At 36.0% G+C, this 24,979-nt stretch overlaps 1 protein-coding gene across 1 annotated transcript in view; it reads left to right on the forward strand.

Moving 5' to 3' along the window:
* Positions 1-24,979, forward strand: part of LOC148951193 (uncharacterized) — a 188,979-nt gene that overhangs the window by 142,094 nt on the left and 21,906 nt on the right. The window contains exons 11-15 of the mRNA XM_089090706.1: positions 41-149; positions 3,651-3,813; positions 8,044-8,161; positions 15,167-15,386; positions 17,182-17,266. Coding sequence (XP_088946832.1) covers positions 41-149; positions 3,651-3,813; positions 8,044-8,161; positions 15,167-15,386; positions 17,182-17,266 — 695 coding nt within the window. The remainder of the gene's footprint in view (positions 1-40; positions 150-3,650; positions 3,814-8,043; positions 8,162-15,166; positions 15,387-17,181; positions 17,267-24,979) is intronic.

Below are 24,979 nucleotides of genomic sequence, written 5' to 3' on the forward strand. Positions count from 1 at the left end.
TACGAGCTATAGCTTCTCTTTCTTTGTCCTTTTCTTTTAGGCAGTCAAAGGTTATCATCATGCTTTAGTCTCTGTAGTTAAATACCTCCAGAAGATAGATGTCTTAGACCCTCTGGGAAGAAGTCCGCTTGAACTGGCTTGTACTGAAGGTAAAAAGTACAAACTTACGCTACATTTAACAAATGTGATTACGCGCAAACTTTGGACGTTATCGGTCCAAATTAAGTCATATTTTGTCCCTACTTTTTTGCGTTTAAATATTTTTACTAAGCCACAGTTGCGTTATTAAATTCATTATAAGCCGAAACGGAAGTGAACATTAAAAAGATTCGTTTGTGGGAATGTCTCCTGTTATGTAATGCTAAAAAGTAAAGCCTGATTCTTTTAAAGTGTAAACTTCTTTCTTTTTTTTTATTCAAGCCGATGACTATGTTTTTGCCAATTGCGTTTGAAACAAGTTAGTATGGACAGTTTGATATTTTGCTGTATTATCAATTGGCTGGACATAACCTTGGCTCTTTTGTTTTCGGAACGTAAACGTACAAATGATAAACTGGCTTTTGTTGAGAACAGCAGTGTCTTCTTGACAAGAGCAAAAGAGCCGACATCCCTAAGATAAGATAAGATTTATTCTTCATTAAATACAAATACAATAATACATGTTATTATTCCCCCAAAGGCTCATTGGCCTAAGTTTTGTAGTCTCCCACCGTTCGCTTTACTCGCTATGAGTGACAGCTCGGATCTTTGACCCTCGCACACTTGCAGTCGTGACGTCACATGTTCGGGTTTTTGGTTTGGTTTCTGTTTGTGTCTTTATTTTTGGTTTTTTATAGCATGTGTCCATTCATGAGGTTGAGAAAATTATGTAAATTGTGTTTGAGGCATCATCATCATTGTTTCCCCAGTAGGGGCAGTCTAGTAAAGAATGAACCGTGGCCCATATTAACCAAAAATATAAAAACGCATTTAAAAAAATGTTCAATTGAAAAATTGTCATTTTTAGCTGATTTCAGAATAGTAACTATTATTTCTATTATTCTTAATAGTAAGATGTTATTCAAAAAACAAATTTATAGAAATTTCGCAAAATAGCCTGAAACCCCTTGAAAATGGCGTCGTATCGAAACGAAAAGTACAGCATTGGAGTCGTCATTGTCAAAAACCTTATACAGGAAACAGCCCCTCACCTTGGACATCGAAGAAAATCACTTTTTGTATGGGTAGCACTGATGTGTCCGTTTTTTTCATTCTTCGTCTTTTTTTTCTGCTTTTTTATTGTCACTGCTAGCGCGACACTGAAACCACATAGAGAGCTGTTTTAGGCTCATTTGAAAGGAAGTTACAATATCTAGTGCCTTTTTAAGTAACAAAAGATAATGCCATTCTTAAGTGCGGACTTTGATGGCAGATTTGCGAAGAGATGGTATCCAATCATTGTCATACTAGGATTTTAAAGACTAGATCAATCTTTTCTTCTTTTCTTTTTTTTTCTGTCGATTTTAGTAGTGTCAGGGCATTCATAGGATCGAATTTGGCCAAGTAAATGCTGAAGCGTACTTAAGTGCAATTGTCCCGATCAAACACAGGAGTAGAGAGTTTGGTTCATTTGTATTTCCTTTTCCTGTTCTCCCTGAAGTATATTAAGGAGTTATGAGAACATTTTGAATAAAGTCGTCTCGTAGTTTCAATCTTCTTAGAAGTTTTGGCTTGTATAATGAATAGTGTCATTCCGTTTTTATTATAAATGATTTTGCTAATAAACTAATAAACCAAAAGTTGTAGAAAGATTCCTTAACAGTTTAAACTTGATTTTCTTTTTCAGAATTTTCACTATTTACTTTTACTGCTACTAACAACTCACCGCAGCACCAAGCCGCCTAATGCCAATACAGCTACACATGCTCCTCCTCCATCCAATCTATTCAAAGCCTCCCTTTATACACCCTCCCAGGACGTTCCCATTTCCTTTAAATCTTTCTTTATGAAATCTTCCCACTCCAACCGTGGACGACCTGCTTTCTGTTTTACCCTAGACGGTTGGTTAAAAAGGACAATCCTTGACAATTAGTCGTCCTTCATCCTCAGGACGTGCCCTAGCGATCTCAACCTTTCTCTCATTATAGCCCAAGAGAGCGGGATTGAACCGCCCTTTTCGTACAGCCTACTGTTTGATATACATTCAGTTAGTTGGTTACCCAGAACAATCCGTAGATAATTTCTCTGGAAAACATCTAGCAAATCTTCATCCGGTTTAATGAGTGCCCATGCTTCAGAGCCATTTTTGACCACTGTCATCACTATAGCTTCCAATATTCAAATATTGGTTTGCAGACTTATCTTCCTATTCTTCCAAACTTTTTTTCAACTGTGAAAAATCCCCCTGAGCCTTGGCTATTCTGCTTTTAACATCTTCACTGATCCGACCGTCTTATAATTACTAATAATAATACCAAGGTAATTGAAGCTGTCCACCTGATCAATCTTTTCGTTACCCAATGTCACCTTTTCATCTTCACTTATTCCTAGCCTTAGTGACTTAGTCCTCTTAACATTTATTTTCAAGCCTATTCTAGCACATTGAACTAGCAAAACCGCTTAAAGTTCATTCATTTTGCTCACACTTTCATCTAGGATGCTTAAATCATGAGCATAATCTTAGTCCAGGAGAGTTTTTCTTTCCCATTTGATTCCTTGGTCTCCCATTGCCTTTCCTGTACTTCTTAAGACAAAATTTATTTATTACGAAACCAGTTGCTAACCTCATTTCCTACCTTAGCCGCAGCAGTGTTATACTCTTATATAGCACTAGTCACTTCAATATGTTTATCTGGTATACCATACAAGGATAAGACCTTTGCTAAAACCCTTCTATCAACAGAATCAAACGCTTGCTCATAATCTACAAAACTGAGAATCAAAGGTGTTTGATAACTCAGGCACTTCTCAATTATTAACCTAAGAGTGAAAATTCGATCGACACATCTTTTACCTTTTCTAAAACCGCACTGTCGTTCTCTTAAAACTTTATCTACAGCATCTCTCAGTCTAGAAAGTATCATATTACTAAGTAATTTGATACCTACAGAGACCAGACTAATGCCTCGATAATTACCACACTCACTCTTATCACCTTTCATATACAGTGGCTTAATTAAGGTTTTCCTAAAATCGCTAGGTACACCCCTTTTTTAATCTTCAGTAACTTATTTCTAACCTCAGAGCCACCATATTTAAGAAACTCATTTACCACACTATCAGCACCTGGAGCCTTATTATTTTTAATCCTTTTAGTACAATCACTAACTCTTCCCCACAAAGCAAATTCTCCTTCACAACCAAGGTATTACAAACTTTTTCATTTTCCTCTATATCTTTTCCTACACCTCTATCTCTATTTAGCATATTCACACAATGTTCTGCCCATCTCTCTTTAACTCTTTCCTTATCACTAATTGTGGCCCCGTTCTCATCTTTAACTGGAACAAGTCCAGATTGATTACTGCCACTCAATTTATTAACATGCCAGTACAATATTTTACTACTATTCTGTCTAGCTGCATCTTCCAGATTTCACTATTTAACTGAATTATTATCCCGAAAGACCCTTATCGGGTGTAGTAGAAGGTACTTATTCATTTTTTTTTCAGGCTATAGCGAATGTGTGAGTGAACTATTACGAAGGTCAGCTCTAGTTACAAATGGCAAACGAAGTGCCTTACATATCACGGCTTTTTTAGGAAGAGCTGATATTTTGAATATGATTCTCATGGCCTCTGGAGAGAATGCCGACGTCCGTGATGACAATGAAAGGTAAACTGGATGTTTTGTTGCAACAGCCACCTGTCTTTCCTAGCCCTTGTGTTGTGTAACAAATGATACTAAAAGGAACAGAAATAAAGTCATATAGTAGTCAAACTTAAAATGAACAGTAATTACTATGAAGGAAAAACTGAAACTGTAAATAAAAGCTGAAAATACAAGTAAAAAACGTTTAGAAATTAAAAGAAATAGTCGAGTCGAATTTAACACAGACATAGGTGACAACGAATAAAAGTGGGCATCAACCCTTTATACCCACTAAAGGCTAGAGTGTCTTAACGTTTTACTTTAAACAAAATTTATTTAGACAGTTTTCCTTTTATCATTATAGCACTGACAAATCAACTGTGAATAAAAGTTGAAAATACAAATAAAAAACGTATAGAAAATAAAACAAATAGTCGAGTAGAACTTAACACAAACACCAGTTACAACGACTAAAGGTGGACATCAATCCTTTATACCCACTAAAGGCTAGAGTGTCTTTATCTTTTACTTGAAACAAAATTTATTTAGACAGAATTAGACAGGATTTGAAACAAAATTATTTAGTTTTCCTTTTATCATTATAGCAGTGAAAAATTAAAAAAGTGCTGCAAGACCCTGTAATTCTTTCTTTTTGTTTACACTAGCCAGAAATAGAATATAATAAAGTCATATAATAGTCAAACTTGAAATGATCAGTAATTACTATAAATGAAAAACTTTAACTGTGAATAAAAGCTGAAAATAAAATAAAAAACCTATAGAAACTAAAACAAATAGTCGAGTAGAACTTAAACATAAGTCGCAACGAATAAAAGTGGACATCAATTTCTTATACCCACTAAAGGCTAGAGTGTCTTTACCTTTTACTTAAAACAAAATTTATTTAGTCAGTTTTCTTTTCATCAGTATAGCAGTGAAAAATCAAAAAGTGCTGCAAGTTGCTGTAATTCTTTGTTTCTGTATATACTGGCCAAAGAACTTGTCTAAGGAAGACTGGCATAAAAAATATAAAACCGTAACGTATACTCTTTTGTGATGCTTTGATAAAAATTATCCCCCTACCCCTTGACGTAAAATTCTACAGGGTTTACTGCTGGTAATGAATAAATGGATCAGTTTATTTGGAAACTACATCGTCAGTATGTCAGCATTCCAAAAATAATTTTTTTGAATTTCTCTTTATAAGGTATACTGATACTACTACAACTAACAACTCACTGCAGCACCAAGCCACCTGAGGCCATCGCCGCTACGCATACTCCTCCTCCATCCCAATCTATTCAAAACCTTCCTCTTTTCACCTTCCTAGGAAGTTTCCATTTCTCTCAAATCTTTCTTTATGATATCCTCCCACCCCAACCGTGGATGACCTGCTCTCGGCTTTGCCCTAGACGGTTGGCCAGAAAGGACAATCTTCGGCAATCTGTCATCCTTCATCCGCAGAACGTGCCGTACCCATCTAAACCTTTTTCTCATTATAGCCCTAGAAAGCGGGATTGAACCACACTTTTCGGACAGCCTGCTGTTTGAAATACGGTCAGTCAGCCGGATACCCAGAACAATCCGTAGGCAATTCCTATGGAAAACATCTTGCAAATCTTCACCCGCTTTTTGGAGTGCCCATGCTTCAGAACCATGTTTGACAACTGTCAACATTGTAGCTTCCAATGTTCTAATCTTGGTTTGCAGACTTATCTTCCTATTCTTTCAAACCTTTTTTAACTGTGAAAAAACACACTTTATCTTGGCTATTCTACTTTTAACATCTTCACTGCTCCCACCTTCTTTAATAATAATACTACCAAGGTAATTGAAGCTGTCCAAATGTTAAATCTTTTCATTACCCAACGTCACCTTTTCATCTTCACTTATTCCTAGCCTTTGCGACTTAGTCTGCTTAACATTAATTTTCAAGCCTATTCTAGCACCCTGAACTCGCAAAACCTCTAAAAGCTCATTCATTTTGCTCACACTTTCATTTAGGATGCTTAAATCATCATCATAATTTAAGTCCAGGAGATTTTTTCCTCCCCAAATGATTCCATGTTCTCCCATTGCCTTTCCTGTTCTCCGCAAGACAAAGTCCATCAAAAGCAGTGTTGGAAAAAACCTTTTCTTCGGGCCTGAATTCACAAACTTGTGATTTAGAGTGTTATAAAGGATATGCTGTAGTGAGTAACTTAGCAAGTCGTGTTAGATGGATCACACCTTTGGTGGTAGATTAAAATAAACTGGGTTTTATCCCAGTTCAATTATGCAATTATAGTTGAATTATGCAGGTAGATTACATTTTAAACAATCATTATTAATCATTACTTACAATTTACTAGCTTCATTAGTATTATGTGCGACAAACTTCCCTGAATCCTCTCTCTTTTCATGTACATTCCTTTAAATTTACAGAAAATTAATTGCTGAATCATTTATTAGTTTGCCAAGTCAATTATGGCTTCAACAAGATAAACAAATCGCTTCAAAAGTTACCAATGTCTGCTTATAAAGTTTTATTTTGGTAACAACTTCTTATGTTTTTGAACTAAAGAGCATCAAAAGGAAAAGTTTTGGCAAATAAGGGCTCTTTTAAAACAGCACAATTAATTGGAAAGTCACAAATGTGAAAATTCTGAAAGATATTCTAATCTTCTCCACTGGAAATTCGATTCGTATTCTGAACTTCCTCTTTTTTATTGATGTTTTTACGCACAAAAAACACACTCTTCGAAATTCACATGGGTTTCAGTAAAGCACAAATACCACTTTAGTTTTAGCTTATTATGCTTCTGCTTGTTTTAGGCTTTAATCTTACTCTACCACTCTTTGAAAAACTGTATTTCTGGGAAGCTTGTTTTTGCTTAATGGCATAAAAATGCTATAATAATCCGCTAAAATGATCCTTACAGTGGATGAAGATAATATGGTTGAATAGATAAATTGCGATAGAAAGTCGAAGCCCCTTCAAAATTTCTCCCCCCCCCATCTTCCACCGCCACTGCCAACTTATTTAAAAGTATTTAGGCCTATTATGATTTTCAGAGACATGGATCCCGTCTGTGAACATTACATGTAAGTGCTTAGAACCTCTTTCAGCTTATGGGGTAAGTACCTTGAGCCGGGGGAATGGATCTTTAGTGGCGTATGCTACTTCCAAGCCTCCTACCTTCCGTGCAAAAAGTAACCAGATCTGTTGGAAATTGGGTGGACACATTGCTACAGTCAAACTGCAGTCCAAACGTTTATACATCCATGGAATTTTCTGTTGTTTTTCTTAAGTTTGACATATTATTTGACTTCTGTTTTAACTCGTTTTAGGTTTTAGTATCGCTGTTTAATTTTCTTTGGAAAACCCTTTATTCATTATTTTTCGTTTCAGTAATCACTCTAAAGAAGAGATCCACGCGAAAAAAAAAACAAGTAACTTAATTGTCTAAGAAAATAGAGAAAATGAATAAAAATGTAAATGACAATAATGTACTTATAAGAATATAATACTTTAATGTAAACACACATTTTAAAATCATTTTTTATTAATTGTTTGATTACTTCGGATTATCTACGGAAAACGTTTATCAATATGCGCCGTCCACCTAATAACGTGGATAATTGAGAGTTTACTGGTTGCCGAAAGGGATAATTAAAAGAATATCACATAGAAATTTTAACTCCATAAAAAAAAAAAAAAAAATATATTTTTTGCAATATCTGTGCTTCAACTTTAATTGTAAAAAAAAACTTATGTTTCAAAACTTGGAAAATGTGTTGTTAATGGATTTTGATTATACACTAGCGATTATAAAAAAAATTCTGATCTGGGTTACAAATGCTGGTCAAGCTGCATCAGAAAGAGCCTAATTCTGTTGACAGTGTTTTTGATTTGTAAGTTTTTCGTTTTAAAAAAGGTAATTTTTACTACAAGTCATTTTGTTTTTATTATTACATTTTTTATTACATTCTTTTTATTAGAATACTTTTTTTTCCTTAATTTTATTTCTAAATTCTTCAAACCTTTTTATTTTATTAATTGTGTTATCATTATTATTCCATAATTTTATTCCTCGATAAATAAAAGAGAACTTGACTATGCAGTGATGGCAATTGGCAGATCTTTCCTCTCGCGAGTATCATAACTGTGGCATTTAGACCTTACCTGAAACATTCCTGAGAAGCATACAGGTAAATTACGCGTATATGAACTATGTACTATCGTATTGGAAGCCTGAATCATGTTTGTTTCAGGACCCCTTTGATGCTAAGCATGCTGAAAGGGCACTCAGTTTGTGGTCAGATTCTTATCAGGTTCAAAGCAAATGTCAATGCAACGGACAATTTTGGCAGAACACCTCTTTTCTATGCAGTAAGTACAGAAACCATATTCTACCTATTGCATTATCTAAACATTTTATAGAAGATATTTGAATTTTGATTCCAGTGTGTTCGAATTTATTTTTCAGTTTTGAAGTACAAGCATGATCTATAACAAAATATCATTTGTCAGTGGTTCAATGGTCAGCAGAAAAGAGAGCACAGAGCCCCTTTTCTACTTCTCAGAATGACTAAAGGGTTCAGTAAATGATAAGAATCGTAATAAAAGCAACTGTCATGCTAGACTAAGTATATGAATTGAGTGGCTCAATGGTCTGAGTAGTAGGCTAAGGGGCTAAGCAATAAAGAGGGCTCAGAACCTCTTCTCTGCTCTTGAGAATACAATAACAACTAAATGAAAAGAATAGCAAATTATCTGCAACAATAGACTAAATATTCTAAACCCTTTTAACGAAAAGACAAACAAATATTCACACGTGATCCTGTCATCTATAAATAAAAATCTATGAAAATCTTTTAAAAAAAAACAAAAAAAAAAAAAAACAAAAAAAAACAAACGAGTGGATAAAAGAGAGCGAAAAAAGATACATTAAGGTTTTTATGTTCCCTGTTCAAGTTTTTGGTCTCTTATTTTTCTGCAATTGATTTTAGTTTTTTTAACATAAGAACGGGAATTCCGCTTTCATTATTTTGCTGAGATTGAGCTTTATAGAAACACATTTTTAAATTTGATCTTTTTATTTTTTCAAGATTGAAAAGGGGGTTGAAATCATGTGAAAACGGGAAAAAGATAAGACAAAATAACGATCAGATAAGACTGAAAACAGATCAGATCAGACCAAGAACAGATCAGATGAGAACAGACAGAAAACTAATCAGATCGAAAACAGATCAGACCAAGAACAGATCAGATTAGACCTAGAACAGATTAAATCAGACCGAGAAAAAATCACATCAGACAAGGAACAGATCATATCAGACCAAGAATAGATCATAGCAGACCGAGAACATATCAGATCAGACACAGAACAGATCAGGCCAGACCGAGGACAGATCAGATCGGACCAAAAAACAGATCAGATCAGGACAAGAACACATCAGATCAGGTGAAAAACAGATCAAATCTATCGAGAACAGATCAGATTATAACGAGAAGTGATCACCTCAGACCGAGAACAGATCAAATATGACGACAGCCTATCACATCAGCCAGAGAACAGATAAGATAAGACCGAGTAAAGACCAGATCAGACCGAGAACAGAGCAGATCAGATCAAAACAGATTCGATCATACCGAGAACAGATAAGATCAGACCGAGAACAGATCAGATCAGACAAAAACAAATCAAGTCAGACCAAGAACACATCAGATCAGATCAAAAAGAGAACAGATCTATTGAGAACAGATAGGAACGAGAAGAGATCTACTCAGACAGAGAACATATCGAATCAGACAGTGAACGGCTAAGATAAGACCCAGTACAGACCAGATCAGACTAAGAACAGACCAGATCAGATCAAAAACAGATTCGATCAAACCGAGAGAATTCAAGGTATCAAGTAGTTTGCATAGGTTGCATCAAGACATGTCTAATTTTTGACAGAGAAAAGCCAAGATAGATAGTTCAAGCAATTGAGAGGCAAATGTTTCAATGGCTGGGGCACGGGTAAATGGCAGGAGTATGCATGACTCTCTTATTGGACGCATTCTTGCTTGCTAGTTTTTGGAAAGGCATGCTTGCCTAGAGTCTCAGGTATGCTGACCAAGAATTTAAAATTCGCATAAGCCATAAGACATAAGATAATTGAGATAAGATCTGTCGGAGAACAGTTCAGATCAGACCGAGAAAAGATTATATCAGAAAAAGAACAGATCGGATCAGACCGAGAACGTATCAGATAAGACAAAGAACAGATCAGATCAGACAGAGAACACATCGGATCAGATCAAAAACAAATCAGATCTGTCGAGAGCAGATCAGATCAAACCTAAAAGAAATCAGCTCAGACGGAGAAAAGATCACATAAGACCGAGAACATATCACATCATACAGGGAACAGATTTGAAAATAATCAGCACAGACCAGATCAGACCGAGAACAGAACAGATCAGATCAAAAACAGATTAGAAAGATGAGAACAGACCAAGAACAGATCAGACAAGGAACAGATCAATTTTCCAACTAATAAGCAAGTTCTCCCTTCTCTTACAATTCTGGCTTGGTGAATTAATAGGCATAAAACTGCTTAAATCGGTGATATAAGCGTCTTATCCTGACGGTGCAAATAACAGCCATAGGCTTGTCGCGCAATATTTGTTTTCAGTGAAAATAACTCGAAAGTATAGGATAGCCAAACTTGTTATTCAAGAAGAAAATTCTTAACTTATTTTAAACCGATCGTGCAATTGAAGGGAAACTCAGGTTAAAATATGCCACCAAACAATGGAATAATGTTTTCCTAAAGACATGTCCTGGCATCTTTATACTCACGAATCTGCTCACTGAAGTTATCCATTTAGCGAAAAAATAGTAAAATATATGGATCTATTCTGAGCTAGCCTAAATTTATAATTAAAACTCAAATAATGTTGACTCGAAATAGGCCGTAACTCCGATAAAAATTATGAGCTGGATAATCGATCTCATTGTCTCAAAAACCTTCCAACCTCTGAGAATATGAGCCCGAGAACATCATATGCAGCAAAGGATTATTTTAAGCAAAAGCTTCACTTGAAGGAGTTGATTCATTTACATTAACTTTAAAGGGACAATTGATTCATTCTTTCAATTGATCGTTCATAAGGGATGAGGCTGAAAAGTACATTTTAACTTCCTCAGTTTTTCATGAGAGGTCTTTCAAGAAATCTTCTATTCCGACCTCTCTTCTAGAGAGGTCCTTCTATTAATCCCCTAATCATCCTTCATTTGAAGGATCATTTTAGATTAAGCGTTAACATCACTCTTGTTGCGGAAATATTTTTAATGGGAAGTAGAGGTTTAAATTACCTCGCCCTCCTGCAGAGAGAGGAATTGGGAAAAAGATCAACATTGCCCGGGGGAACCCTCACTTACCTTAAAAATTTTGAAAGGTGTTTCCTGGAAATGTCTTTTTTGGTATTTCTAATGCCTCTGGAACCCTGAAATTTTTCCAGGGGGGTGGGGAACTTCTTTTTGTGAGGTTACTTTGTCGAAGCAATTGTCATAAAAAAGACGCTTAAAAGGATTATCCGAACGAAAACAAATGTGCTGGTACCTGTTTTGCTCAGTATAGCCGATTCCGCCTCAGTAAGCTACTGTTTTCTGGCAATTTCGTCCAGTAGAAAGTTCGGTTGAAATCATGACAATATGTTATAGTTCCAAAATTTTGGTTTTCGGCATCGAAAGGCCTTATAAGGCCCAGTTAATTTCAAAGGAAATGCTTCCACGCTATGTTGTGTTTGTACTAACATTATTTTGATGTCAAGAATTGTCTTCTATTGAGAAATTAAAAACGAACGGAAGTTTAATAAAATAAGCAAGCTTTTCCTTGTGAAAGTAAACTCAAAACTTAAAAGGCATAAATTACCGTGCATATGAGGGACGTTTCCATACCCTCTTAAACCCTCCGCTCTTTATGGATGGATCTTTGTAAATCATTAAAATCTAATTCATGCTTTAGTGAAAGCATGCAAGAACTCAACAAATTTAGCTGGTTGGGATTATGGGTTTTAGTTTATCTGTTGATTTCCAAAACATTGAAACTAACAGTTTTATTGTGTATTGCAAACAAACTTGAATGAAAGTTTTGTTGTAATAAACGAATAGAATTTAGCGATAAGAGTGGAAGGATTGAGGAGGTGGTGGCCTTTCTCGTTCTCAAAATCTTTGTCCGTTTTAAGTTTCAACTTCTCCGTGCTCATATGATTTTTGTTTTTATCCAAAACCCAAAAATGCTGGGAATTAAAATAAAATTTCTGATAAGCTAAAACACAACTTAAGATAACTTTTTGCATTGAATTCCAAAACTTAATCATAAGGTGTCTATTGCTTACAGTTTTGCGTTATGATTAAAAGGAAGATGTTTTTTTTTTTTAAATTCAACTAAAAAGCTTAAAACGCTCTTTCCAAAAAATTGTGACTTTAACTTATCTAAACAGTTAAAGTTTACCAAAGCTCACTTCTAAGTACCTCTGAGTTTATGGTATTAAATATTAAATACATTGACAGTAAACCTTTGAGAAAATTAGGCTACCAATTCGTGTGAGAGTGCATTTAGGGTTGTTTACTCTCCAGACTTCAAGGCCCAAAACCTATACATCGAATTATAAAACAGAAAACCTGATGCACTGCCGTTATAAATGGATTTATTTTCAAAGACTTATTTTCAAGAAAATGACTTATCATAGGTCATTTTCTACATATGCTAACAAACAAAAAGTTGAAAGGCTAAAAAGATTTATTAGATTTATAAGGGATGTATAAAAATATTAAATTATCATTTAAAAATTTGAAATAACCAATTTTAATTTTAATGCACAAAAGAGTTATTATACTGAAGAGTTTCTTGATAACTCTAAGAGAATTCTGAGAGTATTTAAGGTTTAAGGTATTTAAGGTAATTCTACCCAAGACTAATTACGATAGTAAGACTCATTGGTCTTTGTTTTTAACCAAACTTGGTGATTAAAAATAATAATGATAGAGAACGCTCAAGAAAACGTAAAAAAAGTAGTCTCTAATCAGTGTTAAACTTAAATTCGTGATTCATCGGGCCAAGAGTAACCTAATGCACAAAAAATTGTTCGTGGGCAGGGTCACCCCTAAAATAGGGCGCAAGTGGTCCTCTTTGAGTGGCTCAAAACTTATATCCTTAAGTTATTGGGCTAAGAGAATTCCAGTGCTGAAAGCTAAATAGAAAGAAAAAACAATGGTTCTCCCGAAGACGGGGCCTGACAAAGAACCATAAAAAAATTCTTCTTAACGGCTGAAAACTTGAGACCCTAAGTCCCTGGATCATGGATCGTGCCCTAATGGTGTCCCAAAGAGGACCATTTTTTCTATTGGCTTAAAACTTATACCCTTAAGTCTTTGAGCAATGAGAACTCCAATGCAAAAGAAAAAAATTGAAAAGAAAACTTGATTCCGCCTACAAAGGGGGCTTCTGAAAGGGCCAAAAATCACTTTTTAGTTGGTGCATGGGCCTCCTAATAATGGACCCCAATATGATCCAAAAAAACTTTCATTGTACTAGCTTGAAACTTTTTTGGCCAATAAGCTTATTGTGGCTAATCCATTTGAAACTCACAGCTGCAAGTCCCTGGAATAAGGGAAACGATAAGAAAAAGTAATAAGAAATTACCTTTGCAGCGAGGTCCTCACAAAAATGGATTCTAAAGGGCCCAAATTTTTGGGCTGTTCAAAGTGGTTCAGAGAAAAAAAAAAGTAATTTTTTACCCTTTTTCGGGGAAACGATGTTCTTTTCTTTCTCGTGAATTAAGGTTCTCTTGATTAAAAGACTTAAGGATATATGTTTTACCCCATAAACTCCAATGCAAAAGAAAAAAAATTGAACATGTACCCCTAAGCTTCTGGACCAAAAAAAAAACCCTCTTGCATGAAAAAAAGCTTCAGATGGGCGTATGACCCCGAAAAAATTTGGTCTGTGGTCATGGTTTTTTTTTATGATTAGTTCAGACTTGTATCCTTAAGTTATTGGCCCAAGAGGATTCAAACAGACAAAAAAGATAGAAGAAAAAAAAATGCTGTTTTCCCCAACTAATAAATTTTCCATTAGTGGTCCTTCAGAATATCTGGAGTTGGCAAGTAACCCCATAGTCTTTCTTTATTTGAATGGATATATTTAGATTTAGCGTTAAATTCACTCTTATTGCGGAAACACTTTTATGGGAGAGTTGAGGATTAAACCACCTTGCTTTCCAGCAGAGAGAATAATAGGGAAGAAGATCATCATTGTTCGGGAATACCCTCACCTACCTTGAAAAACTGAAAACGAAAATGCTCTTTTTGGCATTTCTAACTCCTCGTTAACTTTGAAATTTATGTAGGGGGGTGGGCTACTTCTTTTTGTTAAATGATTTTGTCGAAGAAATTGTCATAGAAAAAGAACCTATAAGGCTCACCCAGACGAAAGAAAAATATGCTGGTGCCTTTTTTATACAGTAAAAATAAATCTGCCTCAGTAAGCTACCGTTTTCCCGCAATTTCGTTCCGTAGAAAGTTCAGCTAAACTCGTGTCATGATATCATAAATCCAACATTTGGAACTCATGACATGATATTACAAATCCGAAATTCAGTTTGCGATATTTAAAAACCTTATAAGGCCCAACAAACTTCCAAGGACATGCTCTAACACTATGTTGCGTTTATTATTACAATGTTTTAAGTCAAATATTGCCTTACTATTGAGAAATTAAAACGAATAGAAATTAAACAAAAATAAGCAATCTTTTCCTGAAGAACAAACTCAACACTTAAAACGAAGACAAAGGAAAACGCTTACTTCATATTTGTTCTCCTGAATGCTCGATACAAAATTTCATTAATATCCCGAGCTGTAATTCTTAAAACAAAGAAAGAAAGCTTTTAGGACCATGAGGCAAGTCCATTATCAGGCTCATTCAAATAAGGGGGGGGGGTGCCGATTTGTCAAAGTGGCAAATAACAGACATATTCAATAAGAACATTGAAAAGGAAAAAATGGTCCCTGTATGTATAGCATCTGTCTCTTATTTAAACAATTTATTTTCAGACTAACCTGGTTGTATATTTTGGAGTGATAGAGCCAGAATCACTGAATTTTCTGGAATTAGCCCAAGTGTTAATTCCTGAACATTTCTAAAAGTTTCAACTAATCCAACTACTTTCTTTAAAATTCATTAAAAACAGTTTGTCTGAAATTATCTGTTTATCCTGGGCACTTATAAAGGGACTTATTTTAAAATAAGTATTTTATTTTATTGATATTATCTATAGTTTATCAACTATTTTGATTATGGTGTTTATACCACCTTTATAAGTTGTTCCCTTTTTCAGGTACAAAGTGGCGACCTTGCCTGTGTTAGAATTTTATTGTCTCATTCGGCCAACATTTTGCACAAAGAAAAAGAAGGAAAAACAGCGTTAACTTTAGCTTCTGCACTAGGCTTTAGCGATATTGTTCAGACTCTCCTTGAGTATGGTCAAGAGTACTTAGAATTACCGAACATCCAAGACAAGGAAGGTTTTACAGCAATGCATTGGGCGTCTTATAAAGGTTTGTTTTCTTTTTTTCATTTCCGTTTTGTGTATTGAAAAAAAAAAATGATAAAAGCTGGTCGTTATTGTTTAATTTTTTCCTTCGTTTTCAATCACAAAATTGCAAAAATAAAAATTGCGTGTCATTGTTTTGTTTTTTTTTGGGGGGGGGGGTACCCTTAAATATTTTTGCTATTGAAATTTTTCTTTCTTGACAAAAGTGTAAATGTTTCTTTGTAAAAAGCATCTGAAACATTTGTCATAAACCAATTCCTGAGAACATTCCTAAGTAGAGTTATTTGCCTAGCAGCTTTTCTGCCAGATATTTTTCTGGCAAATTTTTGTACTAATCTCATTCTAGTTTCTTTTTTATAAGACGTAAAATGTGCTTTTTTTCTATCTTTGTATGTATCTGATATTTTTGTATGAATTCAGTTTTGTTTTGGTTTATGTTGCTTTTATTAGTTGCTTTGTTATTAATCGGTGTTTTATTAAATTATATTTTTGGTGTGCTTGTTCATGATTGTACTCGTCAAAGAGTTTGAAAAGAGCAAAAAACTGGGTTTGCTGGAATTCATGTTCTGGTTCATTCAAGCTACTTTTTGTAGATGCTCCAGTAATTGCTCTGTGGCTGAATATAGCAAGTCAGGATTATATATCAGTGATATTTTATTTATTTTTATTGTTATCATCGCTCATTATTCTTCATTCGCTAGCAATGTAGTTCCTTCGTAATTAAAAAACAACCCACAAGTTGGCGCTTTTTTTTATTCAATATAATATTGAAAATATACAAAATCCTTATCTAATGCATATTTTAGATTCTTTTTCTTTTCTTTCTTTTATCCAGCAGTATTGGGTCCTCCTTTCCGCGTTTCATCTTCTTTTTCGTTTCCTTAATAATGGGCTGCTGATACTTTGTGTAATGGATGGAATCCAACCGATTATTGTTTCCTTTTCGTACTTCTAAAAAAAAAAATAAAAAAATCAATCCTGATTCTTTCTTTTCTTTTTTTGATCTAAGACTCCCTGCTTATTTGTAATCTAATTTGTCCCTATTTCTCTATTATTTCTTCATTTTACTACCTATCTATTTTACCTCTTACTCGACATTCCATAGATTTCCATTTTTATAATACCTCACATACATAATTTTTTCATAGTACATTCTACCTTTTTCCTAAAAACCTTTTTTTATTCATACGATTCTCCATCCATTAATTAACCGTACAACAATTTCAAAATTCTCATTCTAGCTAACCACGGCGGCAAGGGGCTACTCCCTTTCATTAGGCCTATAACATATAACAGTAAAATACAAGTTTACAATGGATATACGTTTTTGTACTTAAAAATACATTACTTTTCTTAGAACACTTTAACACACTTTTTACTAGATTTACATACATAATTTTTTTTTTTTAAATATAACATTATTATTTTTTAATGCATCACACTTCAACACAATCTACTCTCGCTGGGCTTTGCGTTATTGGGTAGCTACAACAATCCTCAAATAAATTCCCAAAGATCAAATATTTACCAATCCTGGCGAATCGTATGCCCCTCAACATATAAAAAACATTTCACTAATTTAAAATAAATTCCAAACAATCGTTAAAAAAATTACATCAAATCTAAAATCTAAAAATTCATAAAAATCCTATACTATTTCTACATTCCCTAAAAATATATTCAATCCTTTATTTACCATCGCTCATTATTCTTCATCTCGCTAGCAATGTAGTTCCTTCGTAATTAACAAACAACCCACGAGTTGGCGCTTGATCAGTTGTAAAAAGTTTTTTTTCTAGGTCAAGGTAATTGTCTTCAGGTTCTTTGTTCGCAGCGTGGTCTAATCCTTGGCGGTAATAGTTTTTCTCCAATTCACTGTGCCCTGTAAGTATCATATTTTCTTGCTTTATTAGATATGCTAACATAAAAATAGCTGCTGGACAAGTTGTTGCCAAATTATCAGGGTTGTTGCGTCTGATGCACCCTTTTTTGGACTAAGCAGAAGTAGTTGTATTTTTACTTTGTATTAATTATTAGTGTGGCCATTGTGCTCGGCAAGTGTTATGATTCTTGGTCGAGTCTTGTCAATGGCAGTCTCGCCTCATTTTGAAATTCCAGCTTATTCCTTGGTTTTGGTGTTGTAGAAGAGTTGAAAATCCACTGTCGCAAGGGGTAAGTATAAGCAAATGGCAACAGTATTCGAAAAGAAACTATGGAAACTTTACAATATGAATGGCATATCAACATCAATCGTGACCGTTTTTCTTGAAATTTATAACTTTCAGATGAGTCATTTCGTAGGTCTAAAAATTCGTAGTGCACTTCATCGGGAACGTCGTCAACATCCAAGGATACATGAAATGGTTCAAACTATATCTGCTTCTTATTGAAAGAATTCTGTAGAATAGCGTTGAATTTCTGGTACAGGGGCTTAGACGGATCTATTAGTTTTGTCCCTTAGATTGTCTACGATTCACGTCTCCAGTTCTTCAATTTTGGTGGAATGGTGTTCATACATGGTAACCTGTTCAAGATTTACTTAACGGCTCCAATTTGGCAGCTTTACTATAAAAGTTTGGAAGTTGAAAGTAGCATCGCTTGAATGGAGTTTTTCTGAGGTGTATTCTTGGGCAAATTTTCTGTAAAAATTTTGGGGCAGTTCGGAGTTACCCACTAAAACCGACAACATGCAGGATTTATTAAGTCCTGTTTAAACCATGGGTAACTAAAGGTGTTTTTGCGGTCAATAAGGGGAAAAAATTAGGTTGTACAGACCAATATCCTCAAGAAAAAAATAAATCACATATTTAAAGCTTACAAAAAAGTTTTCAACAAAAATCCTCCGTTTTGCAAAGAAAGCATATTATTCCAAAGCCTTTGATAATGTTCAGTGCTGTCCTAAAAAACAAGGGATCTCATTCATTCTTGTCTCGGAAATAATAAGGATGGTAAGTTGATAGGAAGGCAGCTGTGTAACAAGATAGTCTTCTGTTGGTAAAAGATTTTTTTTTTCTCTCTCTTTCCGTCCCGATTTTTGTCTCGCCTAAAAACCAGTCGAATTAGCACGCAATCATCTTTCTTGATATAAAGAAGGCATTTGACACAATTTTCTGGTCTATTTTATAGTTTAAGCGTGATAACTGTGGAATTCGTGTTTCAGTGAGAAATTTACTCATCACTAGTGAATCTCTAGGTTATGTGCTCAGTTTAACAGAGCTCAGATTTTGGTGGCAGTGATATTGTTTCAACTGATATGGGCCTGTCAAATGCTGTTGGTATGCCCAATGACTCAGGTGTGGGTCCTCTCTTCCTTGTTTACGTTAATTAATTAAAAAAACTTTTTCCACAAAGTAAGTTTTTCAAAGAAAAGTAAAGAACTCCATTAAACAAACAATGAACAAAAATAAAATAAAATAATCTACGAAGCGTGAAACTACCGCAAATCAGCATCGATAAATAAATTAAACCCAAAACAAACAGAAATTACAATAAATAACCGAGTCAAACTCAAAACAAGCAGAAATTAACATAAGTTGTGCTCAAAACCCCTATGCCTTCCCAAGGCCAGAACATAATTTAGACTTTACTGAAAAAAATATAAATGTTTTTACTTTTATAACTTTAATAAATCAAACAATATTAACATTATGATTAATAAATATCAGTATATTTATATTAACCTGATAATGCACATTCATTTGTATTTTTTTTCAGTAAAGTGCCAATTATCAGTTTCCAATTGAATGAGTCCCTTTTGAAGTTTTTACTACAACTCTTAACTATAAAAACCTTATATGCACCCAGGGCATAACTTGCAACCCTATCCCTGGGGGCTCTGGGAGGTTTGTCATCCTTAAGTATATAATTTCCTGAAAATTCAATTACGGTGAACAAAATGGCTATCTCTAAACCTTGATTGATGTGTTTGGGGAAGTAGTAGGTGTGGGAGGGGGTCAATTATTCTCCACTCACTTTCGACTATTAAAAAGGGCACTTTCAATTTCCAAACAAATGAGCCCTTTTTGAAATTTCTACAACAATTTCCTTTGTAAACCTTATATGCCTCCAAGGCATAACTTAAAGCCCTTCACTGAGGGCTCTGAGGGGGTTATCATCTGACAACTTTGATTGAATGTGTTTGGGGAAATGGTGGGATTGAGAGGAAGGTCAATTGCACTACACTCACTTTCGACTATTAAAAAGGGCAATTTCAATTTCCAAACAAATGAGGCCTTTTTGAAATCTATACAACAACTTTGTATATAAACCTTATATGCCCCCAGGGCATTACTAACAACCCTTGCACTGAGGGCTCTGAGAGGTTATCATCCTAAAAAACCTTATTTCCAGAACTTTCTACTACGTTGAACAAAATGGATATCTCCAAATTTTGATTGGAGGTTTTTGGGGAAATGGTGGGCATGAGAGGGGGGTTAGTTTCCCTTCAATCACTTTCGACTATTACAAGGGCTCTAGCCCTTTCAATTTTCAATTGAATGAGCCCTTTTTGATGTTTTTACAACATCGCTTTCTATAAAAACCTTACTTGCTCCCAGGGCATAACTTACAACCATTGCCCTGAGGGTTGTGGGGGGGGATGGGTTGTCAAGACCTAATTTCCAAAACTTTCTACTACGTTGAATAAAATGGGTGTCCAAAAATTTTGATTGGATGTGTTTTGAGAAAAGGTGGGCGTGAGAGTGGGGTTAGTTGCCCTCAAATCACTTTCGACTTTTAAAAAGGGCACTAGCCCTTTCAATTTCCAATTGAATGAGCCCTTTTTCAAGTTTCTACGACAGATTTCAATAAAAACCTTATATGTCCCCAGGACATAACTTATAACCCTTGCCCTGAAGGAGTTTCCTGCTCAAAGGTGTAATTTTCGGAACTTTAAACTGCGTTCAACAAAATGGCTATCAAAATTTTGATTGGGTATGTTTGGGGAAATGGTGGGCGTGGAAAGGGTGTTAGTTGCCTTTCAATCACTTCCACTATTAAAAAGGGCACTAGCCATTTCAATTTCCAATAGCATTTCGAATGAACCCTTTTTGAAGTTTCTACGACAAAGTTTTCTATAAAACCTTATATGCCCCCAGGGCATAACTTACAACCCTTGCCCTGAGGGCTATGGAGGAGTGTCCTGCTCAAAAACATAATCTGATAATCTGAAAAAACATATTCTATCTGAGCCCTTTTTCAAGTTTCTACGATAAAGATTTCAATAAAAACTTATATGCCTCCAGGGCATAACTTATAACACTTGCCCTGAAGACTGTAGTGGCTGTCCTGCTCAAAGGTATAATTTCCTGAAGTTTAAACTGCATGGAACAAAATGCTATCTCAAAATTTTGATTGGATATGTTTGGGGAAATGGTGGGCTTGGAAGGGGTGTTAGTTGCCTTCGAATTACTTTTGACAATTAAAAATGGCACCACCCATTTCAGTTTCTAATCGAATGAGCCCTTTTTGAAGTTTCTATGCCAGAGCGTTCTATAAAAACCTGATATGCCCCCAGGGTACAACTTACAACCCATGCCCTGACGGTTTTGAGGGGTTTGTCATCCTCAAAGACCCGATTTTCAGAACTTAAAACTATGTTGAATAAAATGGCTATCTCAAAATTTTGATTAGATGTGTTTGGGGAAAGGTGGGAGTGAGAGGGGGGTTAGTTCCCATCCTATCACTTTCGACTATTAAAAAGGGCACTAGCCCTTTGAATTTCCAATAGAATTAGCCTTTTTTTGAAGTTTCTACGCACCTTCTATAAAAAACCTCATATGCCCCCAGGACATAACTTACAACTCTTGTCCTGATGGCTGTGGTAGAGTGTCCTCCTTAAAAATATTATTTTTATCTGGAAATCGGCTATGCTGAACAAAATGTCGATCTCTAAATTTTGTTTGGATGCATTTCGGGATTTGAAGGGTGTGGATTGGGTCTTAGTCGCCTTCAAATCGCTTTCGACTATTAAAAAGGGCACGACCCACTCCAATTTCCAATTGAATGAGCCCTTTTCGAAGTTTCTATGGCAACTTCTTCGATACGAAGTGCCCTGCGCTAAAGAAAAAAAAAATAATACATTGTGCCAACATCGTTCTTATATGCCCTCAGCTCTTCTATCATAACTTAAAATGCTTGCCTCGAAGGTTGTGGGGGAGTGTCCTCCTGAAAAACATATTTTCTGTCTGGAAATCAACTACAGCTCTTGCACTGAGGGCTCTGATTGGGTTATCATCATAAAAGACCTAATTTCCATAACTTCGGACTACGTTGAACAAAATGGCTATCTCAAAATTTTGATTGGATGTGGGGTAATGATGGGCGTGGGAGGGGGGGGGGCTAGTTGCCCTCCAATCACTTTTGACTATTAAAAAGGGCACTAGCCCTTCGAAATTCCAATCGAATGATCTTTTTTTTTAAGTTTCTATAACAACGCCATCTATAAAAACCGTATATGCCCCCAGGGCATAACTTACCACCCTTGCCCTGAGGGCTGTGGGGGAGTGTCCTCCTCAAAAACATAATTTCTATCTGGAAATCAACTACGCTAAACAAAATGGATATCTCAAAATTTTGATTGGATGTGTTTGGGGAAATGGTGGGCGTGGAAGGGGTGTTAGTTGCCTTCCAATCACTTTCGACGATTAAAAAGGGCACAAGCCACTCTAATTTCCAATTGAATGAGCCGTTTTCGAAGTTTCTACGACAACTTCTTCGATACGAAGTGCCCTGCTCTAAAGAAAAACAATAATAAATAATACATCGTGCAAACATCGTTCTTATATGTCCTCAGGGCATAACTTAAAACCCTTGCCCTAAGGAATGTGGGGGAGTATCCTCCTCAAAAACATATTTTCTATCCGGAAATCAACTACGCTGAACAAAATGGCTATCTCAAAATTTTAATTGGATGTGTTTGGGGGACTGATAGGCGTGGGGGCGGGGGGTGGGGGGGGGGGGTGGCGGCTAGTTCCCCTACAATCACTTTCGATGATTAAAAAGGGCACTAGTCCTTTGAATTTCCAATCGAATGAGCCTTTTTTGAAGTTTTTGTGACAACGTCTTCTCTATAAACCTTATATGTCCCCAGGGCATAACTTACAACCCTTGCCCTGACGGCTGTGGGGGAGTGTCTTCCTAAAAAAAAAGTTTCTATCATGAAATCAACTACGCTGAACAAAATGGCTATCTCCAAATTTTGATTGGATGTGTTTTGGAAAATAATGGGTGTGGAACGGGGTGTTATTCGCCTTCCAATCCCTTTTGACGACTAAAAAGGGCACAAGCCACTTCAATTTCCAATTGAATGCGTCGTTTTAGAAGTTTCTACGACAACTTCGTCGATACGAAGTGCTCTGCTCTAAAGGAAAAAAAAAAAAATAAATAATACATTGTGCCAACATCGTTCTTATATGCCCTCGGGGCATAACTTAAAATCCTTGCCCCGAGGAATGTGGGGGAGTGTCCGGCTCAAAAATATATTTTCTGTCTGGAAATCAACTACAGCCCTTCCACTGAGGGCTCTGATGGGGTTATCACCATAAAAGACCTAATTTACAGAACTTTCGACTACGTTGAACGAAATGGCTATCTCAAAATTTTGATTGGATGTGTTTTGGGGAATGATGGGCATGGGGGGGGCTAGTTGCCCTCCAATCACTTTTGACTATTAAAAAGGGCACTAGCCCTTTGAATTTCCAATCGAATGAGCCCTTTTTGAAGTTTCTACGACGACGCGTTCTATGAAAACCTTATATTGCCCCAGGACATAACTAAAAACCCTTGCCCAGAGGGCTTTGGGGGAGTGTCCTCCTCAAAAACATAATTTTTATCTGGAAATCAACTACGCTGAACAACATGGCTACCTCAAAATTTTCATGGGATGTGTTTTAGGAAATAGTGGGCATGGAAGGGGTGTTAGTTGCCCTCCAATAACTTTCGACGATTAAAAAGGGCACAAGCCACTCTAATTTCCAATTGAAAGAGCCGTTTTTGAAGTTTCTACGACAACTTCTTCGATACGAAGCGCCCTGCTCTAAAGGAGCAAAAATAATAAATAATACATTGTGCCAACATTGTTCTTATATGCCCGCAGGGCATAACCTAAAACCCTTGCCCCGAGGAATGTGGGGGAGTGTCCTCCTCAAAAACATATTTTCTATCTGAAAATCAACTACGCTGAACGAAATGGCTATCTCAAAATTTTGGTTGGAGGGGTTTGGGGCAATGATGGGCGGGGGGGGTGGGGGGGGGCTAGTTGCCCTCTAATTACTTTCGATGATGAAAAAGGGCACTAGCCCTTTGAATTTCCAATCGAATGAACCTTAATTTAAGTTTCTACGACAACGCCTTCTATAAAAACCTTATATGCCCCCTGGGAATAACTTACAACCGTTGCCCTGAAGGCTGTGGGGGAGTGTCCTCCTAAAAACATAATTTATGTCTTAAAATCAACTACGCTGAACAAAATGGCTATCTCAAAATTTCGATTGGATCTGTTTTGGGAAATGGTGGGCGTGGGAGGGGGGGGGGGGGCTAGTCTCCCTCCAATCATTTTTGACTATTGAAAAGGGTACTAGCCCTTAGAATTTCCATTCGACTGATCCTTTTTTGAAGTTTCTACGAATACGCGTTCTATAAAAACCATATATGGAAGGTTTGTTAGTTGCCTTCCAATCACTTTCGACGATTAAAAAGGGCACAAGCCACTCTAACTTCCAATTGAATGAGCCGTTTTCGAAGTTTCTACGACAACTTCTTCGATACGACGTGCCCTGCTCTAAAGGAAAAAAGTAATAAAAAATACATTGTGCCAACATCGTTCTTATATGCCCTCGGGGCATAACTTAAAATCCTTGCCCTGAGGAATGTGGGGGAGTGTCCTCCTCAAAAACATATTTTCTATCTGGAAATCAACTACGCTGAACAAAATGGTTATCTCAAAATTTGATTGGATGTGTTTGGGGGAATGATGGGCGTGGGGGGGGGGGGGGCTAAATGCCTTCCAATCACTTTCGATGATTAAAAAGGGCACTAGCCCTTTGAATTTCCAATCGAATGAGCCTTATTTGAAGTTTCTACGACAACGCCTTCTATAAAAACCTTATATGCCCCCAGGGCATAACTTACAACCGTTGCCCTGAAGGCTGTGGGGGAGTGTCTTCCTAAAAAAAACATAATTTCTATCTGGAAATCGACTACGCTGAAAAAAATGGCTATCTCAAAATTTTGATTGGGTGTGTTTTGGGAAATGGTGGGCGTGGAAGGGGTGTTATTTGCCTTCCAATCACTTTTGAATATTAAAAAGGACACAAGCCACTCCAATTTCCAATTGAATGCGTCGTTTTAGAAGTTTCTACGACAACTTCGTCGATACGAAGTGCTCTGCTCTAAAGGAAAAAAAAAAAAATAAATAATACATTGTGCCAACATCGTTCTTATATGCCCTCGGGGCATAACTTAAAATCCTTGCCCCGAGGAATGTGGGGGAGTGTCCGGCTCAAAAATATATTTTCTGTCTGGAAATCAACTACAGCCCTTCCACTGAGGGCTCTGATGGGGTTATCACCATAAAAGACCTAATTTACAGAACTTTCG

This window comes from Artemia sp. Qi Xiang Cuo, chromosome 6 (genome assembly GCF_049724085.1).
Source record: "Artemia sp. Qi Xiang Cuo chromosome 6, ASM4972408v1, whole genome shotgun sequence".
In the NCBI taxonomy this organism is placed as follows: domain Eukaryota; kingdom Metazoa; phylum Arthropoda; class Branchiopoda; order Anostraca; family Artemiidae; genus Artemia; species Artemia sp. Qi Xiang Cuo.